At 40.5% G+C, this 24,977-nt stretch overlaps 1 protein-coding gene across 1 annotated transcript in view; it reads right to left on the bottom strand.

Moving 5' to 3' along the window:
• Nucleotides 1–24,977, bottom strand: part of CNTNAP5 (contactin associated protein family member 5) — an 829,028-nt gene that overhangs the window by 565,442 nt on the left and 238,609 nt on the right. The window contains exon 3 of the mRNA XM_036857137.1: nucleotides 21,154–21,347. Coding sequence (XP_036713032.1) covers nucleotides 21,154–21,347 — 194 coding nt within the window. The remainder of the gene's footprint in view (nucleotides 1–21,153; nucleotides 21,348–24,977) is intronic.

Raw genomic sequence — 24,977 nt, forward strand, 5'->3', positions numbered from 1 at the left:
GCGGGCCTCTCACTATCGCGGCCTCTCTTGTTGCGGAGCACAGGCTCCAGGCGCGCAGGCTCAGTAGTTGTGGCTCACGGGCCCAGTTGCTCTGCGGCATGTGGGATCTTCCCAGACCAGGGCTCGAACCCGTGTCCCCTGCATTGGCAGGCGGATTCTCAACCACTGCGCCACCAGGAAAGCTCCGGCCCAGTTTTTTAAAATGGTCATTTTTAATCACATAGACCAGACAGTTCTAACTGGTTAGCAGACATGGAGATGTTGGGCTCTCATAGTGTAAGATGCCTCAAACTTTCCTCCAACTCTATAGATAAGTGTCGTTGGTTGAGCCCTGACTATATACAAGGCTCAGATATAAGACTTAATAATTACACCAATCTTATGGGGTTGGTAATTTTCCTCACTTCTTTTTTTTAAAATTGTTATTGGAGTATAGTTGATTTACAATGCTGTGTTAGTTTCAGGTGTACAGCAAAGTGAATCAGCTATACATATACATGTATCCACTCTTTTATAGATTGTTTTCCCATATAGGCCGTTACAGAGTATTGAGTAGAGTTCCGTATGTTATACAGTAAGTCCTTATTAGTTATCTATTTTATATATAGTAGTATGTATATGTCAATCCCAATTTCCCAATTTATCCCTCCCTTCCCCTTACCCCCTCATAACCATAAATTTGTTTTCTATATCTGTGGGTCTATTTCTGTTTTGTAAATATGTTCATTTGTATTGTATTTTAGACTCCACATATAAGTGATATCATATGATATTTGTCTGACTTATTTCACTCAGTATGACAATCTCAAGGTCCATCCATGTTGCTGCAAATGGCATTATTTCACTATTTTTTATGGCTGAGTAATATTCCTTTGTGTGTATGTACCACATCTTCTTTATCCATTCATCTGTTGATGTATCAATACATTTAGGTTGTTTCCACGTCCTAGCTATTGTAAATAGTGCTGCAATGAATATTGGGGTGCATACCCTCCTACATTATTGGTGGGAATGTAAGTTGGTACAGGTACTATGGAGGTTCCTTAAAAAAAATAAAAATAACACTACCATATGACCCAGCAATCCCACTCCTAGGCATATACCCGGAGAAAACCATAATTTGAAAAGATGCTTCACTTCTTTTTATAGATAAGGAAACCAAAGTTTGGAGAGATTAAGCAACTTGCTCCAATTTGCACAGCTAATAAGGATTGGAGCCTGTGAGTGGGACCGCTGAGGCTAAACACTGGATGGGGGCAGAGAGAAGGTTGACAGCATGGGACACGTTTGAAACTTTGTGGATAGTCTCCTTGTGGCTCTTGGATTCTCCGCTTGGATATTTGACTTTGCACTGACCCAAATCCTGGCTGACTGACTCCGTTCTTTTCACTATTCTCAGGCTGCAAATGGAAGTGTGAAGGCCCATTACTTTTGTGTAGTCCATCCAGAGCTGCTGGAGCAGAAGACAGGTCCCAGGCTCCCAAATCAGCCCTCTGTCACCTAGATAAGCCAGACTGTACACACCCACTTCACCAGTTCCAATTTCACGTCAGAATCCCTAACCCATGAATTAGTTTCATCCGCTGCTTCTAAAATCCTTGCCAGAGGGTCTTCTCTCTTCCCTAATTTGCTATCATCTCTCTCAGGCATATTGCCCTCGGGACCCTCATTCTTTCACCTCTGGATGTTTCCTGGAAGCAGAGGCACACATTCTACTTTTCAGCTCGAATTTCTTAGGTTCTAAGAGAAGCTAGTATGAAGGGCAGTGATGGATTAGGACACAAGTGGATGTCAAAGTGCCAATCTGTACTCCATAAAATGAGGCGGAATTATGACTCCACTGGCATAGCCAGTGAGGGTTTTTAGCACAGTCCGAATGTGAAGAGGTGCCCCGCCATCCGTTTGGACCTTCCTGGATGCAGAAAGTGAAAGTGGGATGAGGCAGACAAGCATGGTCAGCAGCTCTGGAGTGACACAGTTCTCCTGCAGGGGATTCCAGTTGACAAAGCGTGCACAGTGGGAGCTTTATTCATGGCCCCTCGGTGCCTGGATGAGGACAGGCTGTGCAACTCACACCTGTGACAGAGGCTGGAAATGTATATCCTAGACCTTGTCTGAAAACCTACATTTCCCAAACAGTGAATTTACATGTTGCCCACTGAAGCGCCTTGACCAAGAAGGCCCCCTGGGTCCTCCAGCAGCAGCAGTTGTGGGTGAGAACCACGGCTCTGTATCTCTTACGGGGTCTGTGCTACTAACACTCCAAGTAACCTGCATCACAAAGTAAAGTCCCTCATGAAAAGGGAGGGCTGTACCCCAAATACACAATCAGACACACAGACAGAGACTCAAACGTACAGGCACATCTACCAACACACACACTCACAAGCACACACACACATACACAATAGTATTATAAAGAGCTTACAGGATGCAAAATTTGCAAATACTATAACAAGAATATCTAGGGTAACCTTTGCCTTGGCACTTGTCTGATCCTCCCCTGACCTTTAGGTTCATAAATCCAGCGGAGCTAGCTGGAGGGATCATTCAGGACTCTACCTTGGGCCAGATCTGGTTTCATTCCATTCCACCCTCCATGAGCCTAAGCCTCCATTTAATAGCCCAAATTCAGTCTTACTTCTGGCCTTTTGGCCTTGATTGATACTGCACCTCTCATCTATCTGATTCTAGAGTTTCCGCAAGGAATTTCGATGGGACTGACCCTCTGGCTACCTACATTCATGTTGCCTCAGGAAGGATCAATAGTTCTAGTTTTGGTGTCTTGGAATGGAAATCTGATATTGACCACTGGCCATGGTGACTGGTGTGTGTGTGTGTGTGTGTGTATAGATTTGGGCATTACTTGGTTTACTCAAAGGCAGTCAACTGGAGTATCTTTCCGTGTTGCTTTTTTAGCAGTTACTTAACAAGAATTGGTTCAAATATTTACATGGTTAAAATGAACTCCTTTTGTTAACTCAGAAGTCTCTGATCAGTGCCCGTGGTTTGAATACCTGGATAGTCCCAAGAACAGGCTGGTTTCCTTTACTCTGACCTCTAGGGCTTGAAAATATTCATTTTGCATATGGCAAAATGAGTTAGAATAAGGCAAAATGGGCTAATGATGTCCACTCTCTGTTGATCATCTACTGTGTGACAGACACCTTATATTCTTTATCTTTAATTCCCCAATAACCTGATATGAGAGACAACATTATTTACATTTCATAGAAAAGCAAATTGGGTAGGGAAGAAGTACAGTAACTGCTCCAAGGGCACAGGAAAGTTGTTGTTGATGGAGCAGAGATTCCAAGGCAGGGCTTTGTGCCTACATACCCCGTGCTCCTTCTGGCCTCGCTACATCCTCTTCAGTAGGACATTGGTGGCAATTTTCACATACAAAAGAGTGTCACTGGAGAGCAATGAGCCTCCAAATCATGCATGACCTTGGAAAAACTGGTTAGGATCACCAAGACAGGTCGGTCATGAAGCCAATTAATTTTTGGCAGAGGGTGGGGAGGGGTGGTCTTTGGATTTTACCATAGGGACCCTCGAGCAATATTCCACCAGTGGTGAAGGAGGTAAGTATACAAAGTTCATGTTCTGCATATTTTAAAAACAAGGGCTTCTATCCAAGTGAGCTTTCTTGAATGAGGGCACTATCTCTCATGACCTACTGCTGTCTACCTGTCCCCTCCAACTCCTGCCCCTTCCTGGATGGGCATTTCAGGCCACTTGCTGATGAATGAAACCTCTCCGCTTGTTGCAGCTGCCGAGAAAAATGTGGGAAACTCCGATGCTATCCTCCATCTAAAAACACTTACTGTCATTTCACTGACTAGCAAAATATCTAGCTGGTTTGCTAGAAGTAAAAGGGAACCAGGGAATACATTGCTAATACTTGTATTTTAATTTCTCTAATTTTTCAGAGAAATGTTGGTATTTCACGTGCAATAGCAAGGTTACCAAAGACGATACTCGTCATAGGGAAACATGCCATGTGCTCAATCTAATTTGTTGTACTAGCCTTACACTGAATTTATTTTGTTTTTGTACAACTATTTTCTCCTTTCCAAGACTGATGTATTGATTTATTTCATACTTTCCTAGTATCTACCTTTTCACAAGCCATCTCAATCCTGCTTAGAATGGGTGGACCTTAAATAACTAATAAGCAGCTACAGGAACCACAATGAAACTGAGAGCTGTACTCGTCCAATGTTCCTGAGCCTCCCTGACCCTTTCACTTAGAAAATCTTGCATCCCTCCAATGACACATGCAGCATTTTTTCTCTTATTCAAGAGTATAAGGATTGGTACTTGAACAGCTTTTGACTGCCAAGAAGGAAAGAAATGTCACTACAGAAATAGCATCCACCCTGCAGCTCCCAAGTACAGAGTGGCCTGGTTGGAAGGCAAACACTGCAGCAGGCAGGTAAAACATCTCCTGAGGAGGAGAGTTCCCTTCCCATTGCCTCCGATCTGGAAAAGGGAGCTCAGGAAGTAAAGAGGCAAAATCTGTGAATGGGGCAGGGGTAGAGGATGGGGGATGACTATTGCTGCTGCTGTTACAGATTATTATTGTTATTCTCATTGTCATCAACCATTACTGACATACACTTAGATAAGTTGCAGCTCCTGCCTCCTTTCAAAACTCACTCTTTGGGGGAGAGAGACGGATTAAAAAAACAAACAAAAAAAAAACTAGAATAAAGTGTGATATGTTATCTTCAAAAGACAGTTGTAGAAAACTATGGAGGTGATTCATTCTGCTGGGAGGACATCTGTATTTTAGAGATGTCTATATTTAAATGAGTTTCAATAGGAGAAGTTCACTCCCTCTGCACTTACTAGATTCTTTGAATTGTCTGATAAATATGGCGCTCATGGATCTTAGAATCAATGGACATCACTCTTCAGAATGACTATTTCATTTTTTAAATTGCCATAAAGGAATTTATAATGAACCCCTAACCCTCTCTAATGTTATCATAAAATTACACTTTAATATAAATTACATAAAACAAAAATGAAATTAGGGATGTATTCCCATAGGGAAAAAAAGTAAATAAAAAGATAGGACTCTGTCTCTTAAGATATTTAAAAATGACATTATTAAAGGGAATAATTCTGAAATAATGCCATTTGCAGTAACATGGATGAACCTAGAGATTATCATACTAAGTGAAGTAAGTCAGACAGAGAAAGACAAACATCATATGATATGGCTTATACATGGAATCAAAAAAAATGTTACAAAAGAACTTATTTACAAAATTGACATAGACTCACAGACATAGAAAACAAATTTAGGGTTACCAAAGGGGAAAGGGGAGGAGGGATAAATTAGGAGTTTGGGATTAACATATACACATGACTATATATAAAATAGATAAACAAGGACCTACTTATAGCACAGGGAACTATACTCAGTATTCTGTCATAACCTATAATGGAAAAGAATCCAAAAAAGATAGATAGATATGTATGTATAACTGAATCACTGTGCTGTACACCTGAAACTCACACAACATTAAAAATCAACCATATAAAAAAAGAAAAGGAATAATTCTTTAGTAAATATACTAATTTGTCAAAATTACTTAAGAATTGAAAATTGTACTCAATTTCTGTGCATTTATGTGTGTGTGCATGTGTGATATATGTTATATTTACCTGGAGTCAGGCAAGGGATCCTATTTTACATTGCATGTTATTTTAATTTTGGTATATAGCTCTCTGATTATTCATGGATGAATGAACCTTTCTTTTTAAACTATAAGAACGTATCTGTCTCATCCAAAGTATTTTATTTTATTTTATTATTTTTTTAAATTTATTTTATTTATTTATTTTTGGCTGCATTGGGTCTTCGTTGCTGCGTGCAGGCTTTTTCTATTTGTGGTGAGCGGGGGCTACTCTTTGTTGCGGTGCGCGGGCTTCTCATTGTGGGGTCTTCTCTTGTTGCAGAGCACGGGCTCTAGGTGCGCAGGCTTTCTCTAGTTGTGGCGCACGTGCTTCAGTAGTTGTGGCTCACGGGCTCTAGAGCACAGGCTCAGTAGTTGTGGTGCATGGGCTTAGTTGCTCTGTGGCATGTGGGATCTTCCCGGACCAGGGCTCAAACCCGTGTCCCCTGCATTGGCAGGTGGATTCTTAACCAATGCACCATGAGGGAAGCTACAAAGAATTTTATATTACGGAACATATTAAGCTATACTAGTTGGAAGTATTACTGGTTACTGATATATGCATTTAAAATTATTCCACATTAGAAAAGAGAACCCTCCTACACTGTTGGTGGGAATGTAAATTGATGCAGCCACTATGGAGAACAGTATGGAGGTTCCTCAAAAAACTAAAAATAGAGTCGCCATATGATCCAGCAATCCCACTCCTGGGCATATATCTGGAGAAAACTCTAATTCAAAAAGATACATGTTCATAACAGCAGTATGCACAACAGCCAAGCCACGAAAGCAACCTAAATGTCCATCAAGAGATGAATGGATAAAGAAGATGTGGTATATTTATATAGTGGAATATTACTTAGTCATAAAAAATGAAATAATGCCATTTGCAGCAACATGGATGGGCCTAGGGATTATTATATTAAGTGAAGTAAGTTAGACAGAGAAAGACAAATATCATATGATATCACTTATATGTGGAATCTAAAATATGGCATAAATGAACATATCTACGAAACAGAAAGAGACAGATGCAGACAACAGACTTGTGGTTGCCAAGGGGGAGGGTGGTGGGGGAGGGATGGATTGGGAGTTTGGTATTTGCAGATGCAAACTGATATATAGAGAATGAATAAACAACAAGGTCCTACTGTATAGCACAGGGAACTATATTCAATATCCTGTGATAAACCATAATGGAAAAGAATATGAAAAAGAACATGTATGTGTATAACTAAATCAGTTTGCTGTACAGCAGAAATTAACACAACATTGTAAATCGACTATACTTCAATAAAATTTAAACAATAAATAAATAAATAAAATTATTCCACATTATTTAATTGCAAATGACCATGGATGAATATTTGCATTACCATAGAAAGATATGTGAGTCTTATAAATTTATTTACTTATTTATTTTTGGCTGAGTTGAGTCTTCATTGCTGCGTGCAGTCTTTCTCTAGTGGCAGCGAGCGGGGGCTACTCTTCATTGCGGTGCACGGGCTTCTCATTGCAGTGGCTTCTCTTGTTGTGGAGCATGGGCTCTAGGTGCGTGGGCTTCAGTAGTTGTGGCATGTGGGCTCAGTATTTTGGCTCGCAGGCTCTAGCGCGCAGGCTCAGTAGTTGTGGCGCATGGGCTTAGTTGCTCTGTGGCATGTGGGATCTTCCCAGACCAGGGATCGAACACATGTCCCCTGCATTGGCAGGCAGATTCTTAACCACTACGCCATCAGGGGAGTCCCGATATGTGAGTCTTACAAGGAAATTGCCATAAAGTTCTCTGTGCTAACATGTTATTTTCCCTTTTTTAGTGGAATCCCTTTAAGTGGAGCACTGTGATGGCACAGTCACAACCTCCTATTTTCCTGGAATATTGTGTAGCAACCAGAGGGCCAGATTCTTCCTAGAGAGCAGCACACAGCTAGACTCAATTAGAACTTGGGCCCTTAAACATGCAGCCTTGTTCCATATTTTTCAAATAATGAAGGGTGAGAGAAGGTTCTGTATATCTAAGACATCTGAAGAGGTACCATAGTGTCATCTTGCATTTGCCCAGCCGTTTTGCCCAATTGCCACCTTGTAACCCAGGTAGACAACTTTTTCACAATCTTCCAAATTAGGTATAATGAATCCTCTTTCCTCAGCAGTGTCATTAATCCAACAATTACCGTTTTGAAATGCCTGTCATATCATCTTTGGTCATGTACGAAGAGCATATTCTTGGAGCATCACGCTGTGGCAAATCCTTGAAAATTGTTTGCTAAGAACAAATTAATGAGGCATCACACCCTCTTCTTCCCCCTGACAACTCTGGCTGCTTCCTCCAAGTTAGCTCACTCATTGCCCACACCTCAGAGTCATCACGTGACTGCATTGCTGTGGGTGTTTTTCTCATGCCAAGCCATAGGCATGGGTCACTTTTTCACTTGGGGGCTTCCATATAGCTGTTCCTAGTAATATGTGTGCTATGGAAGGACAGCTTTAATGAGCTATGGGCAAGAGATAATCCCTAGCAAATGAATCAATTGCATGGCTTTCAAGTCAAATTTCTAATGATGGAAAAGTAATTTTAGGGAATATTTCAGTTTTCTCACTGTGGAATGAGGCAACCAGGGCAAATAGTCAACATGTTACTATTTGGGGGGATTATTTATTTATTTATTTATTTATATTGAAGTATAGTTGATTTACAATGTTGTGTTAACTTCTACTGTACAGCAAAGTGACTCAGTTATACACAGATATACATACTTTTTTATATTCTTTTCCATTATGGTTTATCTCAGGATATTGAATATAGTTCCCTGTGCTGTACAGTAGGAACTTGTTGATTATTCATTTTATATGTAAGAGTTTGCATTTACTAACCCCAAACTTTGTGCAAGTCAAAGTAGAGAGATGGAGTTCCCTATCAGACTGGGCTCCATCTTCCAAAATCACCCTGTTCAGTTTCTTGGACAAGACTAACTCAAATGGAGCAACACTTGGAGGGATTACAACCAAATAGAAGAATTGCTCTAAGTCCTAAGAGGTGACCCAACAAAGTGGAAAGGGAGGACAGATATGCAAGAGATCACTTCTACTTGAAGTGACTGACCCAGGAGACGTGTCGTTGTGGGTCTGAGATAATATTTGAACTGGATCGTAAAAGATGAGAGAAAATCTGCAGAAGTGGAAATGTATGTGTTGAGGGGACATGGTGCGGATTGAAGGAGAATTCCAGGTGATGGATGAATAAAGGCTGAAAGATGGAAAAGCATTACAAGGCACAGAAAGTCATGGCTGTATTGAACAAGTTGTAGCATTTCTGCTAGGAGCTGTGGAGGAATAAGAGAGGTTGTTATATAGGAGCTGCTATGCACAGTGTCTGCACTTCCTCAGTAGAGGAAGAACTCAGAGATGCATATGTGAGATCATAGCAGAATCCACAGACTTGTACATGAGATGGGGGTTGCTACTCAAATTACCAAAACGAAGTGGCTTAAACCAAAATTATTCTTTGATAGTTCTGGAGGCCACAAGTCCAAAATCAAAGTGTCAGCAGGGCCATGCTCTCTCTGAAAGCTCTAGTGAAGAGTCCTTCCTTGCCTCTTCCTAGCTTCTGGTAGCTCCTGGCCATCCTTGGTGTCTTGACTTGCAGCAGCATCTCTCCAGTCTCTGCCTCCATCTTTATCTGATCTTCCTCGTGTTTCTTGGTGTCCTCTCCTGTGTCTATAAGAATGCCAGTCATTGGATTTAGAGCTCTCCCTAATTCCAGGATGGTCTCACCTCAAGATCCTTAACTACCTACACTCACAAAGACCTTATTTCCAAAAAAAGTCCACATTCTGAGGTCCCAGGGGGGACACTATTTAACCCTCTACAAGTCTGTGTGCAAGGTAAAAAGTGGCCCAAAAAAGACAGTTTAATAATCATGTGTCCCTACCTACACTTTCACTGAATACAAGAGTGACTTGGATCCTTTGACACTTCTAAACCAAGTACTTTCTTCTCTTATTTGCTGATCTACTTTCTATTGGGCTTCTTTCCTCAGATAAACTCATTCTGTCTTCAGCAAAAATTTACTGAGGCAAGTAAGCTCCCTCCTTGTTTGTCTTCACATGCTTCCTCCAGGAACTTTTTAGAAAGTAGGGTTTCAGTACTTACTGCCTTATTGCTCACACTAAGGTTATATAGATTCCTTGAACTTGTAAAATAATTGGAGGATTACAAAAAAAAAAAGATTTATCCATTGGTAGCCCTGTCATCATACTTGAACTTTAAATTCTTAAAGTATCATTGCTGGCCATCTCCTGAATTAACATTTGGACAAGGGTCATCCAACATCAGTTAATATCATTACCTGTTCTCTTGTCCAACACATTCAGAAGATACTACATGTTCTTAGTCTTCTTTGCTCCTGAGTTTATTATAATTTGCTTCCTCTGAATTAATGGTCCCTAGAAGTACATTGACCATAAAATTATCATCCAAACCAAACCATTTTTGAGAGTGAAAAGGGACTCAATTAAAAACTACACTAGAACAACAGGGATAAACAAGGAATTTACCTGAACAAGCCCAGAAGATGCATCAGCCAACATACCTGTCCTGCCTTATCTCCTACACAAGTCCTGTGTTTTAGCCAAACAGATGGCATTTCTGTTATTTTCTGGGAAAGTAAAGGATATTATATGTATATTTTCCAAAACTCAATTTTGTGACTTGTCACAATACATACTCAGTGAGTATGTGTTGAAAATGATACAGTATTTACTTATTCACAGCCAGTATTTATTGAAGACTTACTATGTGCCTGGACAAGATGCATGCCTTTGAATAAGATACATCCTTAGAGGCTCAGAGAGGTTAAGTGGTCCTGAAGATGCACACATCAATTAGACAAAGGGACTGGATGGAGATATAGATTCCTTAATTACAAATCCTGTGTTTATTCTATTTGGTACCTCTCTTAAAATGTTCTGTAAGTCATACAAGACACGGTCGATTCTGAATCAGGTGCCTTAAACACTGTGCAGATCTTCTTGAGCCCTTACTCCTGTTCCCTCCTAGGTCCCGAATCTGTTTCTTCCCTGAAGTTTCCTTGCCTTATTTTTTAAAAAAATTATTTTATTAAAGTATAGTTGATTTAAAATGTGTGTTCTTTGCTTTCTTTCTGTAGCTCTTATCACCTACAGCCGACTTGATGGAATGGGGATCCAGGGATGGACCTCCAGACAGAGCATGGATGGAAAGCACAGGATCTTTCCCAAATATTCTGTTTATTCAGGTGGCTTAGGGTGCCCCTCCCAAGCTACAGCTTGGTACATCCACATCCTTTCTTAAATTCTCACGCACTTACAACACTCACGTGAACACGATGTCTGAAACACAATACCTACAGACTTACGCACCAGGTAGGGGAGGCTGGTAGAGAGACCCAGGCATAGAAATTTTGGGCAGAAAGGCATCCCCACTCAAAAATAGACCCACAGACTTAGAAAACAAACTATGGTTACCAAAGGGGAAAGGTGGGGAGGGGTAAGTTAGGAGTTTGGGATTAACAGATACACACTACTATATATAAAACAGATAATCAACAAGGACCTACTGTACAGCACAAGAACTATACTCAGTATTTTGTAATAACCTATAAGGGAGAAGAATCTGAAAAGTAATATATATACATGTATATATAGTATATACCTGAGTCACTTTGCTGTATACCTGAAATTAACACAACATTGTAAATCAACGATATTTCAATGAAAATAAATACATAAATAAAATAAAATGAAATACAATAAAATAATAAAATCAAAGAGTGTATGTGTGCCATGGATTCCTACCCTACTCAGGGCTCTCCTTTCTCTCACCTACACTCAGAGTCTTTCTTATCCACAGATATGACCACACACAGGCAGATGAGTTGTTTAGAATATGGCACTAACTTGTTCAGCCTTATCTCCTCGGTCCTTATCAGCTCCTTCTACTTGATTTCACAGTCCATTAATGGGATCCTGGCCCTCAGTTATTTCAGTGTGTCACAAACGGGGACAGATGATAGGACAAAATGGTGGATGAACTATTGCCAGATCAAAAGAGCTAATGGGAAAAAAATTCATAGCACTTATTATACTGACAAGTCAGACACTTCATGCTCTCATCTGTATGCCCATCTGCACATATCCTTTCACTGTGTACCTTTCCATGTATTTATCCCACCTCTAAGGATTTCTACATTCTACTCTTGAAGTCTTCTTAATTTATTGCATGCAGAATGTGCCTAGCAGATGCTTGATGTCCTAAATTACAAGCAGATAAGACAGGATGCTAGGGGTCCGTGATTCTCTGGTACAGGTTTTTTGCTGTTCCCACACAACCTTCCCGCACAACGAAGCACCTATGATATTCAGATCAAAATAATTTCAGCCCAATTTTTCAGACTCTTTTTCTCTCCTTCAAATAGTTAAAGACAAACAAAACAAAAAAGCACTGTTCCTTTTCTTTATGGACTTGATATTTCATTTCCAAATAATTCTGGAGTCCTTAAATTAGAGAATTATTGTCAAGGCTAGCGTCTAGATAAATTTAGTGCTGTCATTCAGCTCTGGAATTCAGAGAGCCACCACAGCAGCAGTGGTGGGAGGACACCTTCCCCACATGAACAATGGCAACTGGTCAGATTCGAAACACGAGACCAACTCCTTGAGCTCTCTCCTTTTGTTAACATTGAGGCCAACAAAACTGGCAACCATACTTAACAGGAATAGAAACTTGTGTTTACCACGTTATGCTTTTCTCCTTAATATCAACCACTATCATTAAAATAATAAACTTAATGAAGCCTACTTTCCTTTGGACTTTTTAAAAGCACTTGAGAGACTGTTAGCCTCCTTGAGGTCCCCGCCAGCCTGGACTCTTTCCATCTGTCTAGAGCCAAGTAGACACTTGGGGCTTCAGACTTTGGACTAGAGCCCTTTGTTTTAGGCATCAGTAACTCCCCTAGGCTCTTCTTCCAGCTCTTCTGTCTGCTAACAGGACTCCTAGCTAGTTGTCTTTAATGAGCCTGGATGGGTAACTATGTTTGCCTGTAACCAAAAGGAGATTTTACTTTCTCCACTGAGTATTCAGTTTATTAAAAAAAAAAAGAAAACCTGACTTATTAAGCTTGCTTTCCATTTTGGATGCAAAACTCAAAAGAAAGAAAACTGAGAGATAGGGTCCTCTGGGTATCTTCACCAGGTGTATATCACATGCACCTACCTCTAATAGGGATAGCAATTATATCCTTTATTTATTTATTTATTTATGATCTGAAGCTCCCATTTGATTTTTTTTAGTTGAATATTTTTTTATTGAAGTATAGTTGATTTACAATGTTGTGTTAGTTTCAGGTGTAGAACAAAGTGATTCAGTTATACATCTGTATATTGTAAAGCTTACAGGCATTCATCCATTTATAGTTTACACAGTGGTTCTCAAAGTGAGGTCCTTTTACCAGGAGCACCAGCAGCACCTAAGCTATTGTTATAAATGCAAATTTTCGGCCCCTCCCAGACCTACTGGATCAGAAGCTCTGCAGGTGCGGCCCAGCAATCTGTGTATTAATAAGCCCCTTGGGGCTTTCTGACACACATTCATTTTTGAGAATCTCTCCTTTACAGATCACATGCGCTAAGTACATTCATTATACCAACTTAACAGAGGAGGAAACTGAGCCTTCTAGAGTTTTAGTTATTTATCAAAGTCACAGAATATCTAGCTATCAGACTTAAAACCTGAGATAATCTATGTAAAAAGAAAAAGGAAAAAAGAAGTCATGGTAGTTGAAGACTAAATGAATAACGGGTAGCTAAGATTTCTTTTTCATAGTCATTATACCTAGCTAACAAAATTCAATATATTTACATAAGAAAATGTAATGCTTTGCCACATGTTAAAGCTGAGATATTAACTCCAATTTCTCCTGATCTGAGAAGGGTAGTTCTAAAACCTAACTGGTTTATACATATTGGAAATACAATTATGAGTCAAGTTTCCTGTGAACCACTAAGTACCTTAACAATAGGATTCATTTAATAGCAGTGGGCTTAGAAGAATTAATTTTAAGCAGATCATCCTCCTCGCTTTGATATCAGCTGCTGGATCCTTTCCCATTACAAATGCAACCAGTTTGTAGGAGACTGCAAACATCTGCTCTCCCCGAGCAAGTGTCCATATGAATATTAATCCTGAAGACTACATGTTGACTTCTGTCCATGTGATGTGTTTAAATGCTACATATGCAAATGTGGGAAAGGTATTTACTCCTTAAAGAGGCTAGGCCCCATGTTGGGACGTTCTCTGAAACATTTCAGCAAATTCTAACATTAAGAAGGGAAAACAGACGGACATCGGTGAGGAACTTTCAAGGGCTAAGTGTGGAGCCAGAGGGCAGGAGGGAGTCTGCTGATCCTGGGGTAAAGACCAGCTGTTGCTTCCACAATGCTGATTGGCCAGGTGTTCTCTGTCCCCATTTCTGCAGAGTTTCATCCAGCGATAAGAGAATCAAAGGTCAACAAAAGTGCTTAGCACAGAACCAGGAGGATGATTCAAGGGAAATATGTATTAAGCTTGGAAGACTTTTACTTGTCTGGTCTGAACTGGATCCATAGTGAAGCTCAGGGTTTATTGCTGTGTATTTCCACAAGGCAGCCCATAAACCAAGGGTTCTGAGCAGGGGAGTGTAAAGAAATGGATGCAAAGGGTTTGGAAGGTTCTAAATATATACTTGCCATGGATGGAAACAATGATCACTCCAAGGAGGTTCAGTAGCATTTTCAAGGCCATATGAGTAACCAGTGGTAAAACTGGAATCTGACCCTAATCAAAAGCCTCTGCATTTCCCTTCACCTTGACTTGGTGCATGGTGATAACTCGCTCTTGCATTGATGGTCTCCATTAAATCAGGGGCAATATTCTGATCATGCCAAGCTCTCGAAAGAGTTTTTAACGACGTCCAACTAGGAAATGAATAGCTGTATTAAAAGTTTAGGTGTATTATCTATGCAAGAGAGAGAGTAGAGGACAAAACTATTAACAAAATTATGAGAAATGTATTTAATAGTATTGTCTTATATGTAGTCTTTGTGATTTAACAAAAAAAAATGTTATAACAAAATGAGGAACACACAATGACTTACTTGCTTTGGTCTGTAGCCAAAGAAGATATGGTGATACTAGTAGTTTACAATCTCTAGCAAGCTTCATTCTCCAGGTTTACCTTGTATAACTGATTGGGGAAATCTTGTATCTAAATTTATTAATTTGTGTGTCCTCGATACCTATACATCTTCCTTTAAGATTTTGCTTATAGCATTTCTCCTAAAACCAAGCAGGACCTTGTGGGGCCTTCCTGGGGACAGACCCCCATGTCCCCCCTCTTGTTTGTAGGAAAGTCTTAGCCACCTAGGCCTTCCCTGAGTTCCAAAGAGCAAATTTAATCAGAGAAGTGAGAATATGCAGAAACAAAGGAAAGCAGTCAAGCCAGACAAAATAATAATAATAGTTTAGCCATAAAACAAAGTCTAGGGCCTTTAGTTCCTCCTCGAGGGCCATAACATCCTGAGCTATATCCTTGAGTTATTTTGCAGATACCAAAACTCCCATCAGGTGGAAGAAGTTAACTGCATGCTGACTACCAGTGTGTAGACCCCAGACAGTTTGGAACCAGAAGGTTGATGATTGAGAACCCTGGAACATCACCTTATTTCCTCACCATCAACCAGCTGGAGAACTGTGCATGAGCTGATCACATATTTCTCACACTGGCCTTAAAAACACTTCCCTGAAAGTCACTGGGGACTTCAGGTCTTCTGAGCATGAGCTGCCTGTTTTCCTTGCTTGGTGCCTGCAATAAACACTGTACTTTCCTCCATCACAACCCAGCGTCAGTAGATGGGCTTTACTGCACACTGGGCAAGGGGACCCAAGTTCAGTTAGGTAACACTCCTGCTTTGAACACTCCTCCTTCCCCACCATTTCCTCTTTCTGCCTTCCTACCTTTATGGAATTTTTATGAGGCAGACCACATTTTGTAGTTTCCAGGAAGCCAAAGGAACTTAAACATGGTCCCTGCTTTTTCCACTCATCAAAGCAGCTTCCACCCATATACCCCCAAGCACACCTTGACAGCTTCGTGTATCTGAACTGCCATTGGTGCTACTTTTACACATAGGCTGTGTTGCAGCATGTCCTTAATGGTTCTGTGCATTCATGGGAGGGATTAACCACATCTTCAAGCCCCTTGTTTTGCCCAATACACAGCACGGTGTTTGGTGTCTCATGAGAGTTGAAAAGATATATGTTGATGGTAATGAGATTCTCACTCTTAAATAGTTTTCTGAAATTGGTAGGCTTAAAATATGATGTCAGACAGTGATCAATACTCAGGATGTTTTAGGCCAAATTGGCAGAATAAATGTGTACAAATCATGAAGATCAGAGAGCCTCTCCCAGAGCTTTTAGAAGGCACTCAAGGGTGAAATCGAGAAACTGATGACCTAAATGTATAATCCATTGTTTCAACTGACCTTTATGTCAGAAAGGTGTTAAGTAGCATATGCAAGCCCTTTCATAATAGACAGACTCCAGAAAGCTACAGAAAATCAGAGACCACCATATCATCCAGGCCAAAGGATTCTATCAAACAAGACCAGATGGCTGACATATTTGGGAAGTGGCGACATGATTTTAGAAGAGAAAACTGTAAACTGGATATTAATAAAATGCAGTATATTCAGATAATGCACTTCAGGGTCACGGGAAGAGGAAAAGGATCCTGATTAACTTGCCCAAGATCAATCAGGAACAATGTGGATGAGGTGATTTAAAAATAGGGCTCCTGATAACCAACAAGGTCCTACTGTATAGCACAGGGAACTATATTCAATATCCTGTGATAAACCATAATGGAAAAGAATATAAAAAGAATACATACACATGTATAACAATCACTTTGTTGTACAGCAGAAATTAACACACATTGTTAATCAACTATACTTCAATAAAACAAATTAAAAAATAAAAATAGGTCTCATATTAAAACACACACGGGCTTCCCTGGTGGCGCAGTGGTTGGGAGTCCGCCTGCCAATGCAGGGGACACGGGTTCGAGAGCTGGTCTGGGAGGATCCCACGTGCCGCGGAGTAACTGGGCCCGTGTGCCACAGCTGCTGAGCCTGTGCTCTGGGGCCCGCGTGCCACAACTACTGAAGCCCGTGTGTCTAGAGCCCATGCTCCGCAGCAGGGGAGGCCACTGCAATGAGAAGCTCGCTTACCACAGCGAGGAGAGGCCCCCGCTCACCGCAACTAGACAAAGCCCATGCGCAGCAACGAAGACCCAACACAGCCAAAGATAAATAAACAAATTAAAAAAAAAAAAACACACACACACACACACATTGGAGGCTGTCTTTGAAATTTCAGAGTGATAAGTAGCAGAATATAAAGGAAAGTAGCAATGCCCACAGAGGAGAATGTATGTTTGGAACATGTACGTGTTGTATGCAGGAAACATAGGTGGATTCATGAAGGGTTTGAACACTGACGTACAAGAGACACGGGACTGAAAAGGTAATCTGTGGATATAATAGGGACAGTAAGTGTCTCTCCTGGAATATCTTTCAAAATGACGGGTAACAGGACTCGGGTCTCTGTGGATTTAAAGAGTTAGAGGTTCCTATGTAGCAAATCAATTGATTCACTTTACTGAACGTTGGCTGAAGTTGCTGCTCAGAGTTCGAATCTTAATATTTGTGTTATTTTGGCGTGTCCACAAGCCAACCAGAAAGAGATTTTGGATGTGCTAAGATTCTAAAAGTCTTGCTAAGTTTGTCCCCGAGACACCTTCACACCTGATTATCTAGTGAAGTGAGGACTCTGGCTTATTCATAAATCATAATGCATCGCCACATGGCTGCTTGGTGGCCTCATTCGTGAACATTGCATTCAGAGCCAGTTCAGAAACTCTGCAAATTGGATTTTTAGAGCATGAATATCTGCTACTGTACATTGGGCAGGTATATTTCCGGGATTCTTTTTCTGAAGTAAAGTTTGCAAAATAAAATAAATCTCTTGAGTACTAGCAAATTGATATCCTATCCAAGGGGTATGCTATAGTTGTATTGCTTGGTAAATCAACTTTAAAAGACATTACAAACTCCATATCATCTGAAAATTGAAGATCTTCCAAAGACCTTGTGAAAGTCTCATTCAAGAGATTTTTCTATTTCTGTGATACACAATCTTTAATTAAGTCAATACTTGGTATTGATGTTTTGGGGTACTGACTTTTTTTCTGAAAAGTTAAACCATTTAGAGAGTTTTATAAAACCCTCTTGTTTGGCTATTGCTTTTATCTTGTTTATCAGGATTAACTTTGGTGAAACTATAGTCTGATTTATCATTTTATGTTTAAAAGGAAAAGAAAAACTCTCAAGGTAACCTTTTCATTCAATAACATAATCTGGTGGAAATTCCAATGCAAATTAGGCACAAGTCAGATTTTATACATGTTCATGAAATGTTTGGTAAAATACTCTGAGTCTCTGTTTGATGGGTATTCTATAAGGCCTATACAGTTTTAGAGAGTTTGAGAACTATTTATAACATATAGAGATATAGTTAGATAGTATTAGTGCTTTCTCACTTTTAAATTTTAGCAGCACGTGAAATACACAATGGGATTTAACATTCTTCTTCTGGAGTGGGCCTGGCAAAGTCTAAGGTGAGAAAGATAAATCAGTTCTGTGAAAATTAGAAAACAAATTCAAGTGTAGTAAAAGAAGAAATAGAAAGTACAGTTTCTGCAAATCAAGTATAGTCAGGAATCAGTCTTGGTTTGTATTCTGGCATCACCAGTGTCTGGTTATGTGAGCTTGGGTTGGTCTCTGAACCCTGAATCTCCAGAATTTATAACACCTTTTTATGTATATGGAATGGCATTTGTGTACAAATTTGTGGGCAATTGGTCTTCGGTAGCCGTTTGTTCCCTCGATTGTGATACGAGGGGACACGCATTGTTTTTCAAAATTTGAGCCTTGTTAGTATGCACGACTTACCACCATGTCCCTGTCCCATGTCACTGGAGGGGCGAAGACCGCTCCCCAAATCTTTCCTCCTCCTGGGGTTTGCATCTGACAGGTTGGTCCTGAAGCTGCCACCCCCCCACAAGGGCCCTGCAGGCATTGGAAGTGTCTCTGGGGAGGCCTTAGCTGGAACTCACTGCCTTCCTGTGCACAACGGTTCCCTGCCTTCTCTCCTCTGCTCGCCCAGCATCTTTTGCCTCCTCCCAAAGGCCAAGGCTATCCTGAGATGAGGAAAGGGACAGGCACAAGACTAGTGTCCTCCCCTCCAATTCTGTAAGCCCTAATAATTCTGCAGTTCTTGTAATAGCCATCCAAAACGTAGTTCAGGCTACGTGTCCAGTAATAATAGGCATGGAGCCTACCGGACTTATAAAACAGGCCCCTGCCTTCAAGGGGCTTGGAGTGTTGTGGAAGCACAGGCAAACCAACAGGGGCAAGAAAGTAAAATAGGCCTTATGCCCGCTGTTCACAAGCCCAGAGAACTTGTCCATTCTTGAAATACATCCTGATCCACAGGACAGGGCAAAAGCAGGTCATTTGATTCTGAAGAAGATGAAACTCACGGTTTTATAAAAGTTTAGACAAAAGAACTCAAAACTTCAATCTGAAAATCAACCAGTTCTGACTGAAAATGCCAAAGCAAATAAATAACACCACATCTATTTGTCCCTCTCAAGTCAGCATAAAATCTTAAAACTGTGCCTCAAAATGGAAGGTGTGCTTACTCCTCTTTTCAAACTAAAAAAAAAAAACCCTGTAAAATTTATGGGGGCTTCAAAATTGAGGAAAAAACAGAATAGTCCCCAAAAGACTATTTGTAAAATGAAGAAAACCCATGCTCTCCATAAATATTACCACCTAATATTACAAGCCACTCAGAATAAAGATGACTATTACAATATTCTCCAGTTTCAATCTGCCATAACTAATCTTAATCCTCAGTTTACTATTACTTTCAATTACGAATAGTGATGGGTAAGCAATTAACAAATAACAATGAATATAAAATAGAATTTGTTTTCACAGCAGAGTGAGACCAATACAGAAAAATGTATGTGCAAACAGCAGCAATTTGAAAGTGTAATTGGGATTGATTTAAGAGGGAAAACAATTAAGGACATTATGAGAAGGAAAGCTAATGCTAGCAACCGCTAAATCTTCACCTCCTATGTACATTTAGAAAAAAGTAAATATCTGGTGAGGTTTTTTCCCGAAAGCAAAAGTGACCTGAACCAACACATTATTTTATTTGATGCGTAAGTCTATGAGGTCTCCTCTGGGTGCCTTTTGCCCCTGCCTCGACCTCCAATTCCTCACCTCGTAATCTGGGGACAGCCTTTCACTCACCTTTTGGGGTCAAGAGCTTGTGTCCAGGGCTGTGGAAGGCACAGTTTTTTTTTTTTTATAACCTGGACCAAACTGTATTTTACATCCAAGCTGCAGATTGTTTATAAAGGCAGAATCATTCTAAATTTTATATATGTTTTGTATTTTTAACACTTTTAATTGTTTTCAAAACTTGAATAGAGGCAGTTGAACACAATGACTTTAAAGTCAGACCAGGCTGTGGATTACCGGACCAAGATGCACCAACTGGGCAACTTTGGTCGAGGTACATAACTGAGCTAACTGTATCATGACAAGATATGTAAAGTGCCTGGTACATAATAAGTAAATATTTACATATATACACTACTAAATATTTACTTATTATGTACCAGGCACTTTACATACCTTGTCATGATGCAATTAGCTCAGTTATGTATGTACCAAACGTAAAATAGATAGCTAGTGGGAAGCAGCCGCATAGCACAGGGAGATCAGCTCGGTGCTTTGTGACCACCTAGAGGGGTGGGATAGGGAGGGTGGGAGGGAGACGCAAGAGGGAGGAGATATGGGGACATATGTATATGTATAGCTGATTCACTTTGTTATAAAGCAGAAGCTAACAGGCCATTGTAAAGCAATTATACTCCAATAAAGATGCTAAAAAAAATAGGTAAATATTTAATAAACACATACTCAGTCAACCAATACATTCTTGTCAACGATCAGACTTCCATGTTGTAGCTCTCTTTTTATCCCTGAAAGAACTGAGGCCCAGTCAGTGAAATCCCCAAGTTACCAGAAAAGGAGGAAAACACTAAACTCTTTGCAACAGACATCCTCATTTCCCTAGGAACTGGCGTCATGCTGCAGATAGGACCTAGATATGGTCTAATTATTTCTGAATGGGTACACAACAGTTATCAAGCTACCGGCAATCTGGATAGAGGAAAAGGACAGAAACGTTCACTGGTTACCATGAGGGAATCTCAGTTTTATTCAGCTGATGAGAAAATTTGTCCTACCCAGATGCTGTCTTCTTGCTTGTACTGTTTCCAGTTGCGTCCTGTGTCACTGAACATCAGGCTGTAGCTCGTCACCCAGTCAGAGCTTCCGTATCTTCCCTGCGTGGCCACTGCTGTAATCTCCACTCTGTTGCCCAGGTCCATCTGGAGCCACTGCTGAGCATTGGAATCTGCTGGGGACCAACCGCCAGTTCCTGGAAGAGGATCAGAGAGAGAGAGTTGCAGCAGCATATCACAGAGCCACGACTGTCACCGCTCACAGAGGAAAAAAAAACAAAACAGTGTTCAACTAAGGTGTCTGTAACCAAACTATGTCTGCCTCTCTTCATCAACCCCTGGTACTTTCTTTTGGAAAATTTTATTGGAGTAGAGTTGATTTACAATGTCATGTTAGTTTCAGGTGTATGGCAAAGTGATTCAGTTATACATATGCATATATCCACTTTTTTTCAGATTCTTTTCTCATATGGGTTATCACAGAATGTTGAGTAGAGTTCCCTGTGGTATACAGTAGGCCCTTGTTGGTCATCTATCTTATATATAGTAGTGTTTGTATGTTAATCCCAAGCTCCTGATTTATCCCTCCTCCCCCCCATGTTTCCCCTTTGGTAACCATGAGTTCGTTTTCTATGTCTGTGAGTCTATTTCTGCTTGGTAAATAAATTCATTTGCATCGTATTTTAGATTCCACATATAAGTGATATCTTAGGATATTTGTCTTTGTCTGACTTACTTCACTTAGTATGATCATCTCTAGGTCCATCTACATTGCCACAAATGGCATTATTCCAATCTTTTTTATGGCTGAGTAATATTCCACTGTATATATAGACCACATTTTCTTTATCCATTCATCTGTCAATGGACATTTAGGTTGTTTCCATGTCTTGCCTGTTGTGAACAGTGCTGCAATGAACATTCTCAACCCAATTTTCATTCTCCTCCTCCATCAAATTCCCTTTCATGGTTTAATATTCATCTCAAATGCTGTTTCCTCTATGATTCATCCTCTCTTTTCTCAGTTATTACAGTTTTCATCTTCTGGATTCCTAATGGAATGTCACCTATTTTTTAAGTTTTTTACAACCTTAACCTTTAACATGCCTTATATCCTCTTCCTGACTGGTCTTTCTTTCCTTCCTTCTTTGCTTTCTTCTTCCATTCCTCCTTTTCTTTTCTCTGATCTTTAGCTCTTTCTAAATACGTGCTGTGAACCTGCTGTGGACCAGACATTTTGCTGTGGATGCAAAGATGCACGATCATGAACGATTTGATGCACGATCAAAGATGACTATGCCTTTGAGAGGTTAGTGTTCACTCATTCAACAGATGCTCACTGAGCACCAGGAGGTTGCTCGATACTGAGGAGAGAGAGACACGCAAACAAAAATGTGTAACGTGATGTGAAAGAGAGCCTTCAGAGAGGTGAACACAAGGTTCAATAGGAGCACAGATGACAGAATGCCTAGGTAGGTGATCAGAAAGCCCTAGAGACAGTGACAGTGGAGCTGAAAGCTGTTTCCCCAGCAAACAAGGTGAGACAGAGCAAAAGTAGGAGAGACCAACACAGGCCACGAAACAGTGCTTGCAACATCTCAGAGAGACATAAGAGGGCCCCATCCCTGGGTCTCCTTGTGATTCCACATGTCTGACACACAGCAACATTCTAACATGTAACCAAAGCCTTTGAGTCCCAGATTTTATCATTTGACACATTGGAACTTTGCAGAAGATCAATATGAACTCTTGCTTCTTTGGAAGACTTGTGGCCTAAGTTTTCTGTTTTCATTTCACATAGGTATAAAGAGGTCCATATTTATTCTTCCTGACCCAAGGGTCCACAAGACATCTGAATCCTGAGTGGGACTTATTGTAGAATGTGTATGCCATGGGTGCACCCCAATATTCATAGCAGCACTATTTACAATAGCCAAGATATGGAAGCAACCTAAGTGTCCAAGGAGAGATGAATGGATAAAAAAGATGTGGTATATATACACAATGGAATATTAGTCATCCATAGAAAATAATGAAATAATGCCATTTGCAGTAACATGGATGGACCTAGAGATTATCATACTAAACAAAGTAAGTCAGACAGAGAAAGACAAATGCCATATGATATCACTTATATGTGGAATCTAAAAAAAAAATGCTACAAATCCACATATATACAAAGCAGAAATAGACCCACAGACATAGAAAACAAACTTATGGTTGCCAAAGGGGAAAGGTGGGGGAGGGATAAAATAGGAGTTTGGGGTTAACATATACACACTAGTATACATAAAACAGATAACCAACAAGGACTTACTGTGTGGCACAGGGAACTATACTCAGCATTTTGTGATAATCTATAAGGGAAAAGAATCTGAAAAAAAATAGGTATGTATTATGTATAACTGAGATATATATTATGAATAACTTCTGTGCTGTACACTTGAAACTAACACAACACTGTAAATCAACTATACTTCAATGAAAAAAAAAAAAAAAAGAAAGAAAGTAGGCCTTTTGTTAAGAACCTTGCTCAGGGCATCAGGTTGGGTGATTCATTAGATTTTTAATTTAGAGGCGTTAACCATTAAGTCCCTTTTGATTTCAACCTGTGCCATTGAAAATCATTTCAGTGATGTTCCAGTTTACATTCTTGCCATCTCGGGAGGACTCAGCTGGACCCCTCCTTGGTACTGAGAACTTTCTGAGTCCCCACTGGCTGCCCACTGCAGAGATAGCTTGTCATCAAACGGGAGTGGGCAAAGGGGGCAGAGAACATGAGATGGGCCCTACTCTGGACATAAGGCACATTCATCGATTTCATCCCAATAAATAGCTAGTACTGTAGCCGAGTAGGACCCTATGAGGCCTTCCCAGAATAGACCACCACCAATGTCCTCCGCCTGCCTTTTGTCTGTAGAAAAACTTTAGTCAAAGAATAAATTTAATCAGAGAAATTAGAAAACGCAGAAAGGAAAATAGTCAAGGCAGACAAATAATAACACTTTAGCCATTAAACAAAGTCAAGGACCTCTAGTTCCTCCTCAAGGACTGTAGATACTATTCTGAGCCACGTCCTTTGAGCTGTTTTGCAGATACTGAAGCCTCCACCGACTGGGAGAAGGTAACTGAATGCTGCCCATAAGCATGTAGACCCCAGACCAGTTGGAACCAGAAGGTTGATGGTGCTGACTCCCAATGACCTCACCACCAGCCAATCAGAAGAAGGTCCACGAGCTGACCACACTCTCCACAACCCCCCTCCCTCACCCTGTCTTTAAAAACCTTTCCCTGAAAACCTTCAGGGGGTTCGGGTCTTTTAAGCGCTAGCTGCCCTGGACTCCTTCCTTGGTGTCCTGTGATAAAGCTATCTCTTTCTACTTCACCCAAATGTCTGTCTCCGAGATTCAATCCGGCACTGGTGTACAGGGGCTGAATTTCGGCAACAGTACTTTTGTTTGACGGCATTTTGTTTTCACTTCCCTGCCAAGATTCAAATGCAAGGAAAGAAAGAGAAGTATGCTTATCCCCTACCATGGAATGTCTTTTATTAAGTGTTTTGCAAGACATGAATACCCAGTACTGCTGGTATTCACTAATATCCGTTCTCTCTTCCTTCTGTAGTAATAGGACTGTGGAGGGTGCATGGCTTAACTGAACTTTTCAGCTCTCAGTACCTTTCGAGTTGTGGCCCTATGGACAAGTTCTCTCCAATAAAAATGTGAGTGGGAAGATGTGCCACCTGCAGGCCATCGGGTCTCTTCCCCACTTGCTTTCTCCTTTCACCACTGATGGATGCAGCCGACAAGGACTTAGAAGACGGCAGA

This window comes from Balaenoptera musculus, chromosome 7, assembly GCF_009873245.2.
Source record: "Balaenoptera musculus isolate JJ_BM4_2016_0621 chromosome 7, mBalMus1.pri.v3, whole genome shotgun sequence".
NCBI classification, from domain to species: Eukaryota; Metazoa; Chordata; class Mammalia; order Artiodactyla; family Balaenopteridae; genus Balaenoptera; species Balaenoptera musculus.